Below are 13,610 nucleotides of genomic sequence, written 5' to 3'. Positions count from 1 at the left end.
GCACTGGTGGACTGGTTATTTCAATGGAGCCTGCCAGCACTCCTGGGGGGGACTGTGTGTATGTGTCGGCTATGTGACTTTCTGGCAGGGGGGGTAGGGTTACAGATCCCCTGCTGCGTGGATCTGTGAGCCAGGATAAGGACCGCTGCATAAGATCTGTAACTGCCCTCCCCCGCCACAAAGTCACAGAGCAACCCCCCCCCCCCCAAAACATGAAAAGCACCTCCCAGACTGACCAGGGTAACCAGTGACTGCACTGTGTATGTGTCCTGATGCTGGACCTGACCCCGCCTCTGTAGCCTGCTAAAGGTGACTGTCCTGTCCAATTACCAAGCCCCTTCCCCCCCTCCAGACAGACTCTCCCTCAAAAGAACCTGACCGAAACAGTAATGAACAGAAACAAACATTTTATTGCGAACCAGACATGAAACGTGGGGGGTGAAACTTGGACGGGGGCTTGTGTGAGGTGGGTAGGAAAGGACTTATGAAATTTTGGGGAATGTCAGCCTTCTACTGCTAGAGCAGTCTGCAGGGGTTGATTGAAAGTTTTAACGGCCCTTGCCGCCCCTCCTTCTTTGGACTTTGGGTGAGGGTGGTGTGGGACTTGGTGGCGGGTGAGGGCGGTTACAGATAGACTGCAGCGGGGCTCTGTCCTCCTGCCTCCGGTCTTGCAGAACATCCACAAGGCGCCGGAGCGTGTCCGTTTGCTCCCTCATTAGTCCAAGCAGCTTTTCAGTAGCCTGTTGGTCCTCCTGACGCCACCTCTCCTCCCGTTCCATGACTGCTCGGTGCATTTGTGACAAGTTCTCCCTCCACTGTGTCTGCTGGGCTGCCTGGGCTCGGGAGCAGCCCATTAGTTCTGTGAACATGTCTTCACGCGTCTTCTTCTTCCTCCGCCTAATCTGCGCTAGCCTCTGGGAGTGTGCTGACAGGCTGGGTTGGGAGACAGTCGCAGATGTGTCTGTGTGAATTTTAAAAAGGGAGTGAATTCCTGAGACAGATAAATGAAATTGTATACAAAGAACCTAGTCTTTCTCTGTGAACAAGACCATGCACTGAACCTCTCACATGCGCACTCAGGACAAGGTCGAATTTTCGGCCGTCGCCTTCAGTGCCTGTGGACTTGCGGAGGTCTTGGAGTGTTCAGAGAACTGTGGCTGGAGACCTGAACTTCTGGAGCGGGCAATAATGGTAAGCCGCAGACTTGTGGCTGCTTAAAACTCCAGCAGTAGCACTGGCCTCCTTTCACATTGAAAGCAATGCCAGTCTCTGCTGCCAGCAATCAGGACAGCATCAACTCTGCCCCTGTCCCACCCCCTCGCGGCTGTCCCAGGGAAAGATCCCTGTATGCTGCCCCTCTCCCTCCACCGCGTGGCTGTAAAGCAGTCCCAATACTAACAGTCCCCTCCCTAATTCAAAGCAGGGCGTCATGAGCGACATCACCCTCCTGAGGATCCCGGACACCCAGAGAGAACGCATGCTGCGGGAAAGCATGCAGAAACCGGGGCCGTATGCCGCCATGCTATGTCGGGCCATGATCCCCGAGTACCTGATTGTGGCATGGAGGGGACATGTCTGCTACCACGGAGGGCCCACTAAGATCGCCCTACCCCGGAACCTGATCAACAGGCTTGAGCTCTACCTCCACGAGACCTACGAGGAGTTCTCCTACGAGGATTTCTCGTCGATCCCCGGCCACATTGACCGGATTTTCGCGTAGGTGCACTGGGACTTTGGAGTGGAGCGTCTTGGGCCTGGGAATCATGTAGTAACGGACATTGTGAAATTTTTTTAAAATACTTGGGACTAAATTGAGAAGAGCCTAAGACAGAGAAATCATGCAAAATCCATTTGTTACCTTTGTAAATATTCCTGTTTTGTACCTGATTATTTTTTTACTAGTTTACAGCACTTTTATAAATATACATTGTTAATAGTATAAATATTACCGTTCTGTTTTAAATAAATGTTTACATGTTTACAGCACTTACTGCTTGATCCGTCCCCTGATTCTGTGTCCGGGGTAAGGGATGGGGACGGTTGGTACGGGATCTCGGTAAGGGTGATGAAGAGCTCCTGGCTGTCGGGGAAATCAGCGGTGCCAGCGCTGTCGACTGCCTCGTCCTCCTCATCTCCTTCCTCCTCTTCCCCGTCCGCTGTCATGTCCGACATGATCCCATCCTCGGAGTCCACGGTCAGGGGTGGGGTAGTGGTGGCGGCCGCTCCCAGGATGGAATGCAGTGCCTCGTAGAAACGGGATGTGTGGGGCTGGGATCCGGAGCGTCCGTTAGCCTCTTTGGTTTTTTGGTAGCCTTGTCTCAGCTCCTTGATTTTCACGCGGCACTGCGTTGCATCCCGGCTGTAGCCTCTCTCTGCCATGGCTTTGGAGATCTTCTCGTAGATCTTAGCATTCCTTCTTTTGGAGCGCAGCTCTGAAAGCACGGACTCATCGCCCCACACTGCGATGAGATCCAAGACTTCCCGATCAGTCCATGCTGGGGCCCTCTTTCTATTGGATTGCACGGCCATCTCTGCTGGAGAGCTCTGCATAGTTGCCACTGCTGCTGAGCTCCCCTCGATGTCCAAAGAGGAACTGAGATTCAAACTGCCCAGACAGGAAAATGAAAATGAATTCAAATTTTCCCGGGGGTGTGGCTGGTCAGAGCATCCGAGCTCGGACTGCTGTCCAGAGCGTCAACAGAGTGGTGCACTGTGGGATAGCTCCCGGAGCTATTACCGTCGATTTCCATCCACACCTAGCCTAATTCGATATGGCCATGTCGAATTTAGCGCTACTCCTCTCGTTGGGGAGGATTACAGAAATCGATTTAAAGAGAGCTTTATGTCGAACTAAATGGCTTCCTGGTGTGGACGGGTGCAGGGTTAATTCGATATAACGGCGCTAAAGTCGACATAAAAGCCTAGTGTAGACCAGGCCTTAGAAAACTAGAAGGTATTTTCACTGGTCCTTCATATCCTTTCAAGGTAATGCTACCTCCACTAAGTCAGAATTATGGCAAAAGGAGCCTTGAGAGATTCTCAAGGATAAATATATGAATGTAAGTTACTATTTATAAGTGGGTATTACATTTCATCTATATGATGATACTCTGCACGGAAAGCTATTTTTCCCACAGTGGGAATTTTAATTAGAAGAAATCTATGGATTTCAGACTAGGACTTTGAGAGCGCTATAGATAAAGGTGCCAGTCTGAAGCACAGAATAATAGCAACTTCCTTGAAAGTCTGAGTTTCCTGAAAACTGAGATGAAATTGGTTACTATTTGGTAATATTTACCTTTGGCGGGGAGGGGGATTTCTTCCATTTTGTTGTGTTTTAAGCAGATTCTGAAAACAGGCAACCACCAAGTGAGGGGAAAATATATGGATTTACCAAAACAATTTCCTGTAGCCCAGCCTTGCTTATTTTATGAGATGTGATGGGTCACGGCACACAATGGTGTGGCTGCCCTTCATAAAATACTGAACTTCCTTTATATTTCAGATAGTTAAGGATTGTATGGTCATCTATAAACTGATTCAACTGTTTGTTGAAGAAGGAACAACTGGGCCAAATGCTTTTTTTCTATCCTCTACTCCACAAAAGGTTACTAGTTTGTTCTTACGCAGCATCCTTGACGTACACACCTAGGAATTAACTTGTTACTTAATCATGTCCTATGTAAACAAAAACAACAACAACATGTTTTAATTTCATAGGAGGACACTGCATGCTAGACTTCAGACTGGGCCTGTAGGTGGTAATGAGTCATCTGAGCTGCCCCTGACCAATTTCTGCCTACTAGTGGATTTTTTGTTGGATATAGTTTCTTTGGTAAGAATTCCTTTCTTCATTGCTTGTAGGAATCTGAGGAAAATACTTCTGTACTCTGATTATAAAGCACTTTTGAAAGCAAACCTTGTCTACAAGTGAGTTTAGCATAAATTGGTAGATTCCTTTAGAAGAAGTGAAAAAGGTTTTGGGTGTATGGAATAGATTTTATCACATAAACAAATCAGTCTTTATGTTCTTCTGATGCATGAGCCTGCAAATTCTGTTAGCTTGTTTGTCATCTGATTCTGTTCTGAATTTTCCTTCTCTAAAATTTACATTGTATTAGTTACAAATGTAATCTGTTGCTTTGCGGTTTTATATGATAAATAGTTAGATGATGCAATTCATTGAGTGCTAATTGTTCTGAATGTCACAGTAAGATATTTATCTTCTTTTATCTATTGACATTGGTTTATTTGATGAAGACTGCTAGAACTGTTTTTCCTGTATCTGTCTTCCCTCCTCAATTCTTTTGCTTTCTCATTTCAAAGCCTACTAGAAGTATGAGAGTGCTGTGTCAGGTATGGCATTCAGCCTGTTTTTCCTTTAGTTATTAATTATTTGATACTTTTCACTCTTAAATCTCTATTTTGAGAAAATTAAAATACAAAGGGAACTGGGGGTAATTTTTTAATCCTATCAATGTTATAAAATTCTTTGTAATCTCTTTGTAGTATAAATGAAGGAGATTTAAAATTCTGAAAATGCTGAGCATACTCAATGATTAAAAATATACTGAAAAACAATTCCCTTTTATCCCTCATAAAGTTAATGCATAAGATATCAGACTTGGAGGACTTCTAGATTTTATTTGCCACTTGCATTGTTAAGAAGCTTAGAATAAATTTATATATATGTGATAGTTGTACAGTAGAACCTCAGAGTTACGAACTGACCGGTCAACTACATACCTCATTTGGAACCAGAAGTACGCAATCAGGCAGCAGCAGAGACAACAACAACAATCAAAAAAAAGCAAATACAGTACAGTATTGTGTTAAACGTAAACTGCTAAAAAATAAAGGGAAAGTTTAAAAAAAAATGGATAAGGTAAGGAAATTGTTTCTGTGCTTGTTTCTTTTAAAGTAAGATGGTTAAAAGCAGCATTTTTCTTCTGTATAGTGAAGTTTCAAAGTTGTCTTACGTCAATTATCAGTTTTAAACTTTTGAAAGAACAACCACAATGTTTTGTTCAGAGTTATGAACATTTCAGAGTTACGAACAACCTCTATTCCCAAGGTGTTCGTAACTCTAAGGTTCTACTGTATAGATATAGTAAATACATTTTATGGGGGGTTTATAAAACACTTTCTCAATTTTATTATCTTTTTGTTAGGAGACCTACATTGAAATACAAACAGAACATCTGCCTCAGTTGTTGCTCAGAATGATTTCTGCATTGACAAGCCACCTTCACACTTTGCACTTGTCGGAACTAACTGATTCCCTCAGGCTCTGCTCAAAGATCCTTAGTAAGGTTCAACCTCCGCTGTTGTCTGCAGGTACAGATGGTACTCTGCAGCTTCCAAGTGGACACAACAGCTCCATCAAAGAATGGGAAGATAGAAAGGTAATCTGTTAATATCCTTTGCATCCTTTTATGTTAATTTTGTGTAAAGTGTGGGATTTTCAAAATACTCAGTGTTAGCCCAACTCTGCTAGTATTGAAGTCGGTGGAAAATTTCGCTAGTGATTTCAAGTTAAGCAAATGCTGAGCACTTTCAAAAATCTGACCCACCTTCTTCTGGTGAATTTGTTAGTATAATATTGTATGTCTCCTCAAGTTCCTCTGTTGACCTGAATTTGATGGGTTAGTTGTTATGGCTTGCCACTGATCGCATCCAACCAGAAGATTTATAGGTTCTTGTCCAATTCAAACTACAGGGTTCAAGAACTCAGAGAGTTCTGTATTGGGAGAAGACTCTCGGGGTGCATGGCAAAAAACACTTACACTGAGGACAATACCAAATTGATAAAAACTTTATTGAGATTAACAAAAGAATAATAAATGCTATGAAACTTATAACTGCAAAACAGTAAAAGAATTCAAAAACTCCCGGTGGTAACATTCCTATTATAAGTACCTTAACTTAACATTGTCACACCCTTCCTTGAGGACCCGGTAATAGAAAAGAGCTAAAGACTAAAAGAGCATTAAAAAAAGAAGAGCTAAAAGAGATAAAAGCGCTCCAGACTCTTCCTTACAAGGTATTTTCTAGGATCCTGAAACTGTAATTCAGACCCAACCTACTATACCCAAATCTTATCCTACCCTTATCCTATAGGTTAGTGGATTATGACACTTACGCTCTATATATAGATTTAGTTGGGGATTGGTCTTGCTTTGAGCAGGTGGTTGGACTAGATGACCTCCTGAGGTCCCTTCCAACCCTGATACTCTGATTCTGTATTAATAAGGATTATCTCACTCCAAAAACTGCCAACCTAGGCTCTCTTGACGACTTCCAGGTTGTGGTATACCCTGCAGTTACCAAACGGTTGTAGATGCCAGATAAACCTGTTCAGTGTTGTGTATAGTTCCTCCCTTTGGTTCCCCAAAGTTTGGGGACCATTCCTATCTGTGCCAAAAGTTAACAGCTTTTATGCTGACTTACTCTTAACTGATGATACTTTTAGCTATTTAGCGGCTCTTACCGAATACAGGCCGGTAGGCTTTTTGTATTTCAGCATAACTTAGTCTATGTATAATTATTAGGAAACACATATCATATGCCTCAACACATCCTAAATTCATAGGAATTAATGATAAAATATAAGAATAAAATGTATTAATTCAGAAAGAGAAACATATTGTTTGATACGGCTGGCTGGATTAGTAGGATATAATAGCTAGCAAAGTAATTCTATGGGCTACACCTCACAGTTTTTCTCTGTCCTGTTTCCACCTTTTTTTTAAAATTCAACTTGTGCTTTTTTTAGTTTTACAGTAATTTTTAAGTTTCGTAAAACATGCAAAAACAGCAAACTATAGATGGGAAAAATATACAATGTCTTTTACAATAAAAATGTATAACAATAAATTTAAACATAAGTGAACCTTGATTAATAAAAACATTTGAACTGTTCAATTAATGGCAGATGAAGGCCCCGATCATTCAAGGACTTATACATACTTTTTAACGTTAAGCATATGCATAAATCACTTCAAATTCAGGACCTAAGTAAGAACTACAGACCTCTTGAAAAATATTTGAATAAATCTCTAAGCCAATATATAATAAACTCTAAAGGGTGTATCCAGTGTCCATTGAATTCGGTGGAATAATTTCCATTGATTTCAATAGGCATTGGATCAGGCATCACAGTTGTAATTTTCTTTTACCATTTGGAGATAGTTCTAAAGCTCTTAACCAATGCCTTATTATAAATTTGCATAGATCAGATAAATTAATTCTTATGAATTTTTTTAATGTTTTATGAAATATGTATACCTCAAAATCATTTAATAAACAAAGAGAAGGAACAAAAAAAAACCAGCAACTGTTTCTATTTCAAACAAATTTCAGTTTCTAACAGTTTACATTTCTAACAAATCTTGTAAGTGATCAATTCTTTTGAACCTAAATATACTAAGTCTTCCACAACTACAAACTTGTATGACGGAAAACCCACACTTCCATTTTACATATATTACATATTTTGGGTACAGGAGGGAAAGATGCTAGGTACTAAATTTTATGCTGAGAATCTAAGAATTTTTGCTCTGTATTGAGAGAACATCCAAACTTGTTTACACATTAGATTTTGATTACTATTTAAAAGATTGGAATTAAAGCTCTTAATTTCACAGAGAACTTGGAATGACTCATTAATAATTAATGTATTTTTTTAAAAGTACCGGTATGCAGTTGGGAAATTTTCTGTTTATTTGTTTTGATAATTCTTATAATTCCTCATTTTTGGCTCCAAAATTCAGCTGTTTTCTCTTCTCTTTTTTGAAAGATGCCTTGACAATCTGTAGTATTTTATATTGTATGAAACAAGTTCATCCTGGTTAAATAGTAGAAATTAACAACAGTAATAATAATAATCATGAAACTTTGTACCAGCAATACACCTACACAATTGTAGGTCAAAATTCGTTACTATCTTTAATGTAATTATTTATGTGGTGGCATTCTATAAAACTATCTCTTGATTGCAGAGAAATTTTACCTCTTCCCACTCCTTCAAGTCTTCTCAAGCCTCTCTCTTGACAACTCCCTTCAACTCCTTCACCCATCATTCCACCACCCTTTCATATTGCTTCTTGTGATTGGAACAGTTTTCCAATTAACAGATGACAAGCTGCCAGCTCCTTTATATAAGAAAATCCTAAAACCTAAACATATTCCAGGAAGTCTGTCAGGTAAACTGACTATGCAGTGTTGTTGTAGCCGTGTTGGTCCCAGGATACTAGAGAGACAATATCTTTCAATACTAGAGGTAATATCTTTCAACCCTTGAATGGTCCCTTACAATATGTGCTACCTACTTATGCTAAACTATCTGTTTGTTTTTGTATTTAGTTGTGACGCTCTTAATACCTTCCCCAGACCTGAAGGAGAACTGTGGGTAGCTCAAAAGCTTGTCTTTTCCACCAAAGTTGGTCCAATAAAAGATATTACCTCACTCATCTTGTCTAGCTAAAATGACTGTAAATTTTAGTGCCTCGTCTTCGACTCTCTTTAACATTTCAGGATTTTTTTTCAAATGACTTATAATTTTATCATGTTGATCCCTTCTCCCTCAATCCATATTAAAATATAAATCATTTGTTTAAAATCTTCTTAAAATGCATATATTTCTGTTGATAGACAATGATATCTCCTCTTATAGTTGACATGTCATGTAAATATACTTCTTTGAGAGTTTTAAAAACTTGATTTTGACAGGAAAATTTATGGAAGGGGTCAACAATAAAAGTATATAACACATAATTTAAAACTTCATAATAGAACAGAACTAGGGTTGCCGATCTTCCAGGATTGTCCTGGGGTCTCCAGGAATTAAAGATTAATCTTTAATTAAAGATTATGTCATGTGATGAAACCTCCAGGAATGTGTCCAATGAAAATTGGCAACCCTGACCGGAACTCAAAACTGCCATCCTTTTCAAAATAGGAAAGAAGTTGATGATCTTTTATCACTATTAGTGACATTCATTTTTACTGTTTAATCTGTAGTTATCTGTACTTTTATCTCAACTAGGTGCCATCTGTTTCACTTGAAAATCCTCATGATGTATTCGAAGATGGTGAAAATCCTCCAAGTAGTCGATCATCAGAAAGTGGATTTACTGAGTTTGTACAGTACCAGGCAGATACAGCTGATGACATTGACAGTGCATTGAGCGAAGGCCACGGAGCACCTGGTATCCCTATTATAGGTAGCACATCCTCAGAGACTGAGACAGCATCAACTGTGGGATCTGAGGAAACCATTGTACAGCCTCCTTCCATAATTACACAGGGGTCAGCAACTCGAAGTGGGAAGATGATCCAAAAGACTGCAATGCAGTGCTGCTTGGAGTATGTCCAACAATTTTTAACTAGATTTATCAACCTGTATATAATTCAGAGTAATTCCTTGTCTCAGCCCTTGGCAACAGAGCTTCAAGTGGACCTCACTAGAGAGCAAGGACAACTTACAAAATGGGATAGAGAATCACAAGGAGATGCTAAGGGGAAAAAAACAAATAAAACGCCAAAAGAATACATTTCTGCCTTTATTGCTGCATGTCAGCTATATCTTGAATGTTCAAGTTTTCCGGTTTACATTGCAGAGGGGAACCATACATCAGAATTACTTCCTGAGAAATCTGATTTTGGTAAGTAACATTTTCTTACTTTCTCCTTTTTTTCTAGTATATTCAGTTCTTAGTTTAAACTGTTCTTTAGAAAATATGAATATTTACATTGTTGCTTGTTGTTCCTTGTAGGGACATAGATTTTTTTTTCTTTTATGACTTTGATTACGTTTTAGAAACTAAAATATTTTTAATACAGTTATAAGAAAATTGATGGTTTCATGTGATTTTTAATACATGTCTGTTTTGAGTAATGAATATGTACTACGTGGAAGAACCTTAGGGTGGAACCCTGTTTCCAGATTCTGCTGTGCAAGTGTGAAATACATAATACATGGATCCATCAGGGTTCTTTGTTACTAGTGCTTTTCTTGTGCCTGGGAATGTATTTGCACATTGAATAGATTTGTGGAATAGTGACAAGATTACATCAAACATGCCTTTAACTCTTTTTTAATAGTTTAGACTGTTATCCATATTTATGCCCTTGTGAAACAAATGAATAACCGCAAGTTATAAATTTCAGTTCAGTAAAATTTACACTACCCAAGAGTTTATTTCTAAATTTATTTTGCTGTTGTAATGTAGTGTTTAACATTAAGGTTGTAAGTGGCAGCTGACAACATTCACAAAATTCACAGGTAGAGTTACTGAACTGAAAAATTAGGCGTAAATTTACATTATAGTTAAAGTGAGGCCTTCTCTCTGACATCTGGGATTTTGTTTATTCGTCTTTGAAACTTCAAGATTGTTTAAATGTAGCTTTTTGTTTTTGACTTGTGATAGAGAGCATTGCACGGTGTTAAGTGAGAGGGCATTTTATGGGAAAGAAACAGTGTCCTGTAATTAGATATTCGGAAAAACTTTCTAAGGGTAGTTAAGCTCTGGAACAGGCTTCTAATGGAGGTTGTAGAATCCCCATCTGTCAAGGCTGAATCCACACTCTGTCACTCCGAGTGCAGAAAGTGGGGGTCCACAAGGATCCTAAAAATTAATACTTGCCACTCCAGGCTTGTATTAAACTCCCAAGGTTATAGCTTTTCTCTGACCTTGGCTTGGTAAATGCTGTCACCACCCAAATGCAAAAAAAACCCCGTGGACCCAGGAAGGAGCACTTGGGATTTCCTCCCTGTGGGGTACCCTCAAGCCCTTTCACACACCCCTCCCCCGGGAAGAGCTGAGAAAGAAAACAAATCCTATCCCAATGAGTCCTGCTACATACAGAAAATAAGTTTTCATTCCTGGTTCAAACCTTACACAGCATTTCTGCTTATAGCATTGCTGCTCAGTGTACCTGCAGCCTAGAGAACAACCACAAACACAGTTCTAGCCTTCCCATTGGCTCTTTTGATTAGGTGCCCATTTTTTTTCTTTACTCTGGGGACTTTTTTAAACTCTTTACAGGTAAAGCAAGTAAACAACAGCTACCAAGAGGGATTTTACAGCTAACTGGCTGGCTGGGTGTCCATCAAAGGGAGCTACCTCCCCCACTTTATTTATCACACCATCACTGGAGGTTTTTAAGAATAGGTTATACAAACACCTGCCTGGGGTAGTCTAGGTTTACTGACTCCTGCCTTAGCGCAGGGGGCTGGACTTGATGACTTCTCGAGTTCTCTTCCAGCCCTACATTTCTATGTTAGACTCATAGACTTTAAGGCCAGAAAGGACCATCATCATCATCTAGTCTGACCTCCTGCACATTGCAGGCCACAGAACCTCACCCACCCGATCCTATAATATACTGAGTTACTGAAGTCCTCAAATCATGATTTAAAGACTTGAAGTTACAGAGAATTCACCATTTACTCTATCTTAAACCTTCAAGTGACCCATGCTCCATGCTGCGGAAGAAGGCAAAAAACTGCCAGGGTCTCTGCCAATCTGGCCTGAGGAAAAATTCCTTCCCAATACCAAATATAGCAATCAATTGGACCCTGAGCATGTCGGCAAGACCCACCAGCCAGACACCTGTGAAAGAATTCACTGTAGTAACTCAGAGCCCTCCCCATTAATGTTTCATCTCTGGCTACTGGAGATATTTGCTACTATCAGTCACACATGGCCCACAGGCCATTGTAGGCAATCTCATTATCTCATCCCCTCTATAAACTTATCAAGCTCATCCTTGAAGCCAGTTAGGCTTTTTGCTCCCCACCAAAGGCTGTTCCAGATCTTCACTCTGCTGATGGTTAGAAATCTTTGTTTAATTTCCAGCCTAACCTTGTTGATGGCCAGTGTATATCCATTTGTTCTTGAGATGCTTGGTTTGGTTGCAATCCTTCCCAACAAATTTGTTGCCTTGCTTGGGATACAGGCTTCAAATAGCTTCTGCAACTTTAGCTTAAAGTAATTCCAATCCTCCTCCACATTCAGATCCTTGAGTTCTTCAGGCTAGTCCACTTACCTAACTAATTCTCTTAATTTTTTAAAGTTTGCCTGTTTGAAATCAAGGATCCTAGTTACAAACTTATTTGCAGACCTATTTTTGTTTATCCTTCCATTTAGCTTAAATTGAATTAGCTCATAAGCACTTCATGATAATGAAGGGAGAATGTGTGTGTGTGTGTGTGTGTGTGTAAAATCTGGCTTAATGCTCAGTTTCTGAAGAGGTTTTTACTTGAGATCAATTCACATTATGAACTTTGCATTGTATTGCAGTAAGTTTTTTGTGTAAATTTAGTGGAAATTGACAAAATAAACCATGGAGTTATTTCTGGAACAAAATATTAAGTTGCAAGATTTTATATTTCATTGTTTCTTTCATGATAATTTCCTGAAGATAGTAATTATGTCAGGAGAACAAATAAAAGCAATGTGTACTCTAGCATAATATAGAAATATAGTCCTCTCTAAAAGGTGTGAAATACATTCAACCCATCTATTTTTGAGCTAAAATTGCAAAGAATGTGTTTTCTCTTCTTCCCTTCTTATTCAGTTTTTATGTCAAAGGTCATAATACACTTTTCTCTTAAGAACAGAGATACTGAAACTGACTTAGCGGTGCTAGGACTGACTTGTGGACTTTTACACATTTGTAAAATATAGTGATCTAATACAGTGTTGTGTTGAAAGCAGGACAATTTGTGGAATAGAAGAAAAAATATAGTACATAAGAGCTTATTGTGTTTGTTTATTCTTCTTATAAGAAAATGACCTTGTTCTGTGAGTTGTATCTTCTGTTGTCTGTTTTTGGGATTATGTATGTTTGGCACATTGGCTAAATGTAAAATGCCATGTACATCTTTTGGTGCTATATAAATTAGTATAGTAATATCACATTTATCATTTGTTAGTATGCATTTTTGTTTGTTAACTTTTACATAATTTAAAAAGGAAGTATGGTATTATGGTGCTTGAATTCTTTTTAGATACCAACTTTATTAAAAATAAAGAGAATTATTGACTGTACAAATCATTTTCTCTCATAAGTATTACAAGATAGGGTTACAAATACAGAAGTTAAAAGAATACTGCAGAGTTGATTTGCTATAGGTTGTGAGGTATAGTAGGTATGCAGAACGGAAGAAAAATTAATTGCAATACAACAATTTCACTTGTAATGGAAAATATTTCTTTTGTTTTCATTTCAGACTGTGAACAAGTACAGCCTCCATTGTGGCTTCAGACTCTTATGAATGCTTGTAGACAAGCAAGTGATTTTAGCATTCAAGGTATTGCTATTTCGCTGGTAATGGACTTGGTTGGATTGACTCAATCTGTTGCTGTTGTCACTGGAGAAAACCTAAACAGTGTGGAAACTGCACAGCCCCTAAGTCCAAACCAAGGAAGAGTTGCTGTAGTTATCAGGCCTCCTCTTACTCAAGGCAACCTGAGATATATGGTTGAAAAGACAGATTTTTTCAAGGTACAGTAATCATCTTACAGCCCGTGAATTTATTTCATGTGCGTTAGTTTCTTTAGACTGTATTTCCAGCAACAAGAAGACACACTTTCTTTCCAAGT

At 39.4% G+C, this 13,610-nt stretch overlaps 1 protein-coding gene across 5 annotated transcripts in view; it reads left to right on the top strand.

Annotated features, from left to right (window-relative positions):
* The window catches only part of DOP1A (DOP1 leucine zipper like protein A), a 101,500-nt gene that overhangs the window by 43,353 nt on the left and 44,537 nt on the right, over positions 1–13,610 (top strand). For all 5 annotated transcript variants that reach the window (XM_026654451.2, XM_026654453.2, XM_026654449.2 and 2 more), the window contains 4 exons: positions 3,721–3,835; positions 5,172–5,405; positions 9,047–9,665; positions 13,238–13,512. In XM_026654451.2, coding sequence (XP_026510236.1) covers positions 3,721–3,835; positions 5,172–5,405; positions 9,047–9,665; positions 13,238–13,512 — 1,243 coding nt within the window. The remainder of the gene's footprint in view (positions 1–3,720; positions 3,836–5,171; positions 5,406–9,046; positions 9,666–13,237; positions 13,513–13,610) is intronic.

This window comes from Terrapene carolina, unplaced genomic scaffold (assembly GCF_002925995.2).
Source record: "Terrapene carolina triunguis isolate 2854851 unplaced genomic scaffold, T_m_triunguis-2.0 Scaffold42, whole genome shotgun sequence".
Taxonomy (NCBI): Eukaryota; Metazoa; Chordata; order Testudines; family Emydidae; genus Terrapene; species Terrapene triunguis.
This window is presented reverse-complemented; position numbering and strand designations above follow the sequence as displayed.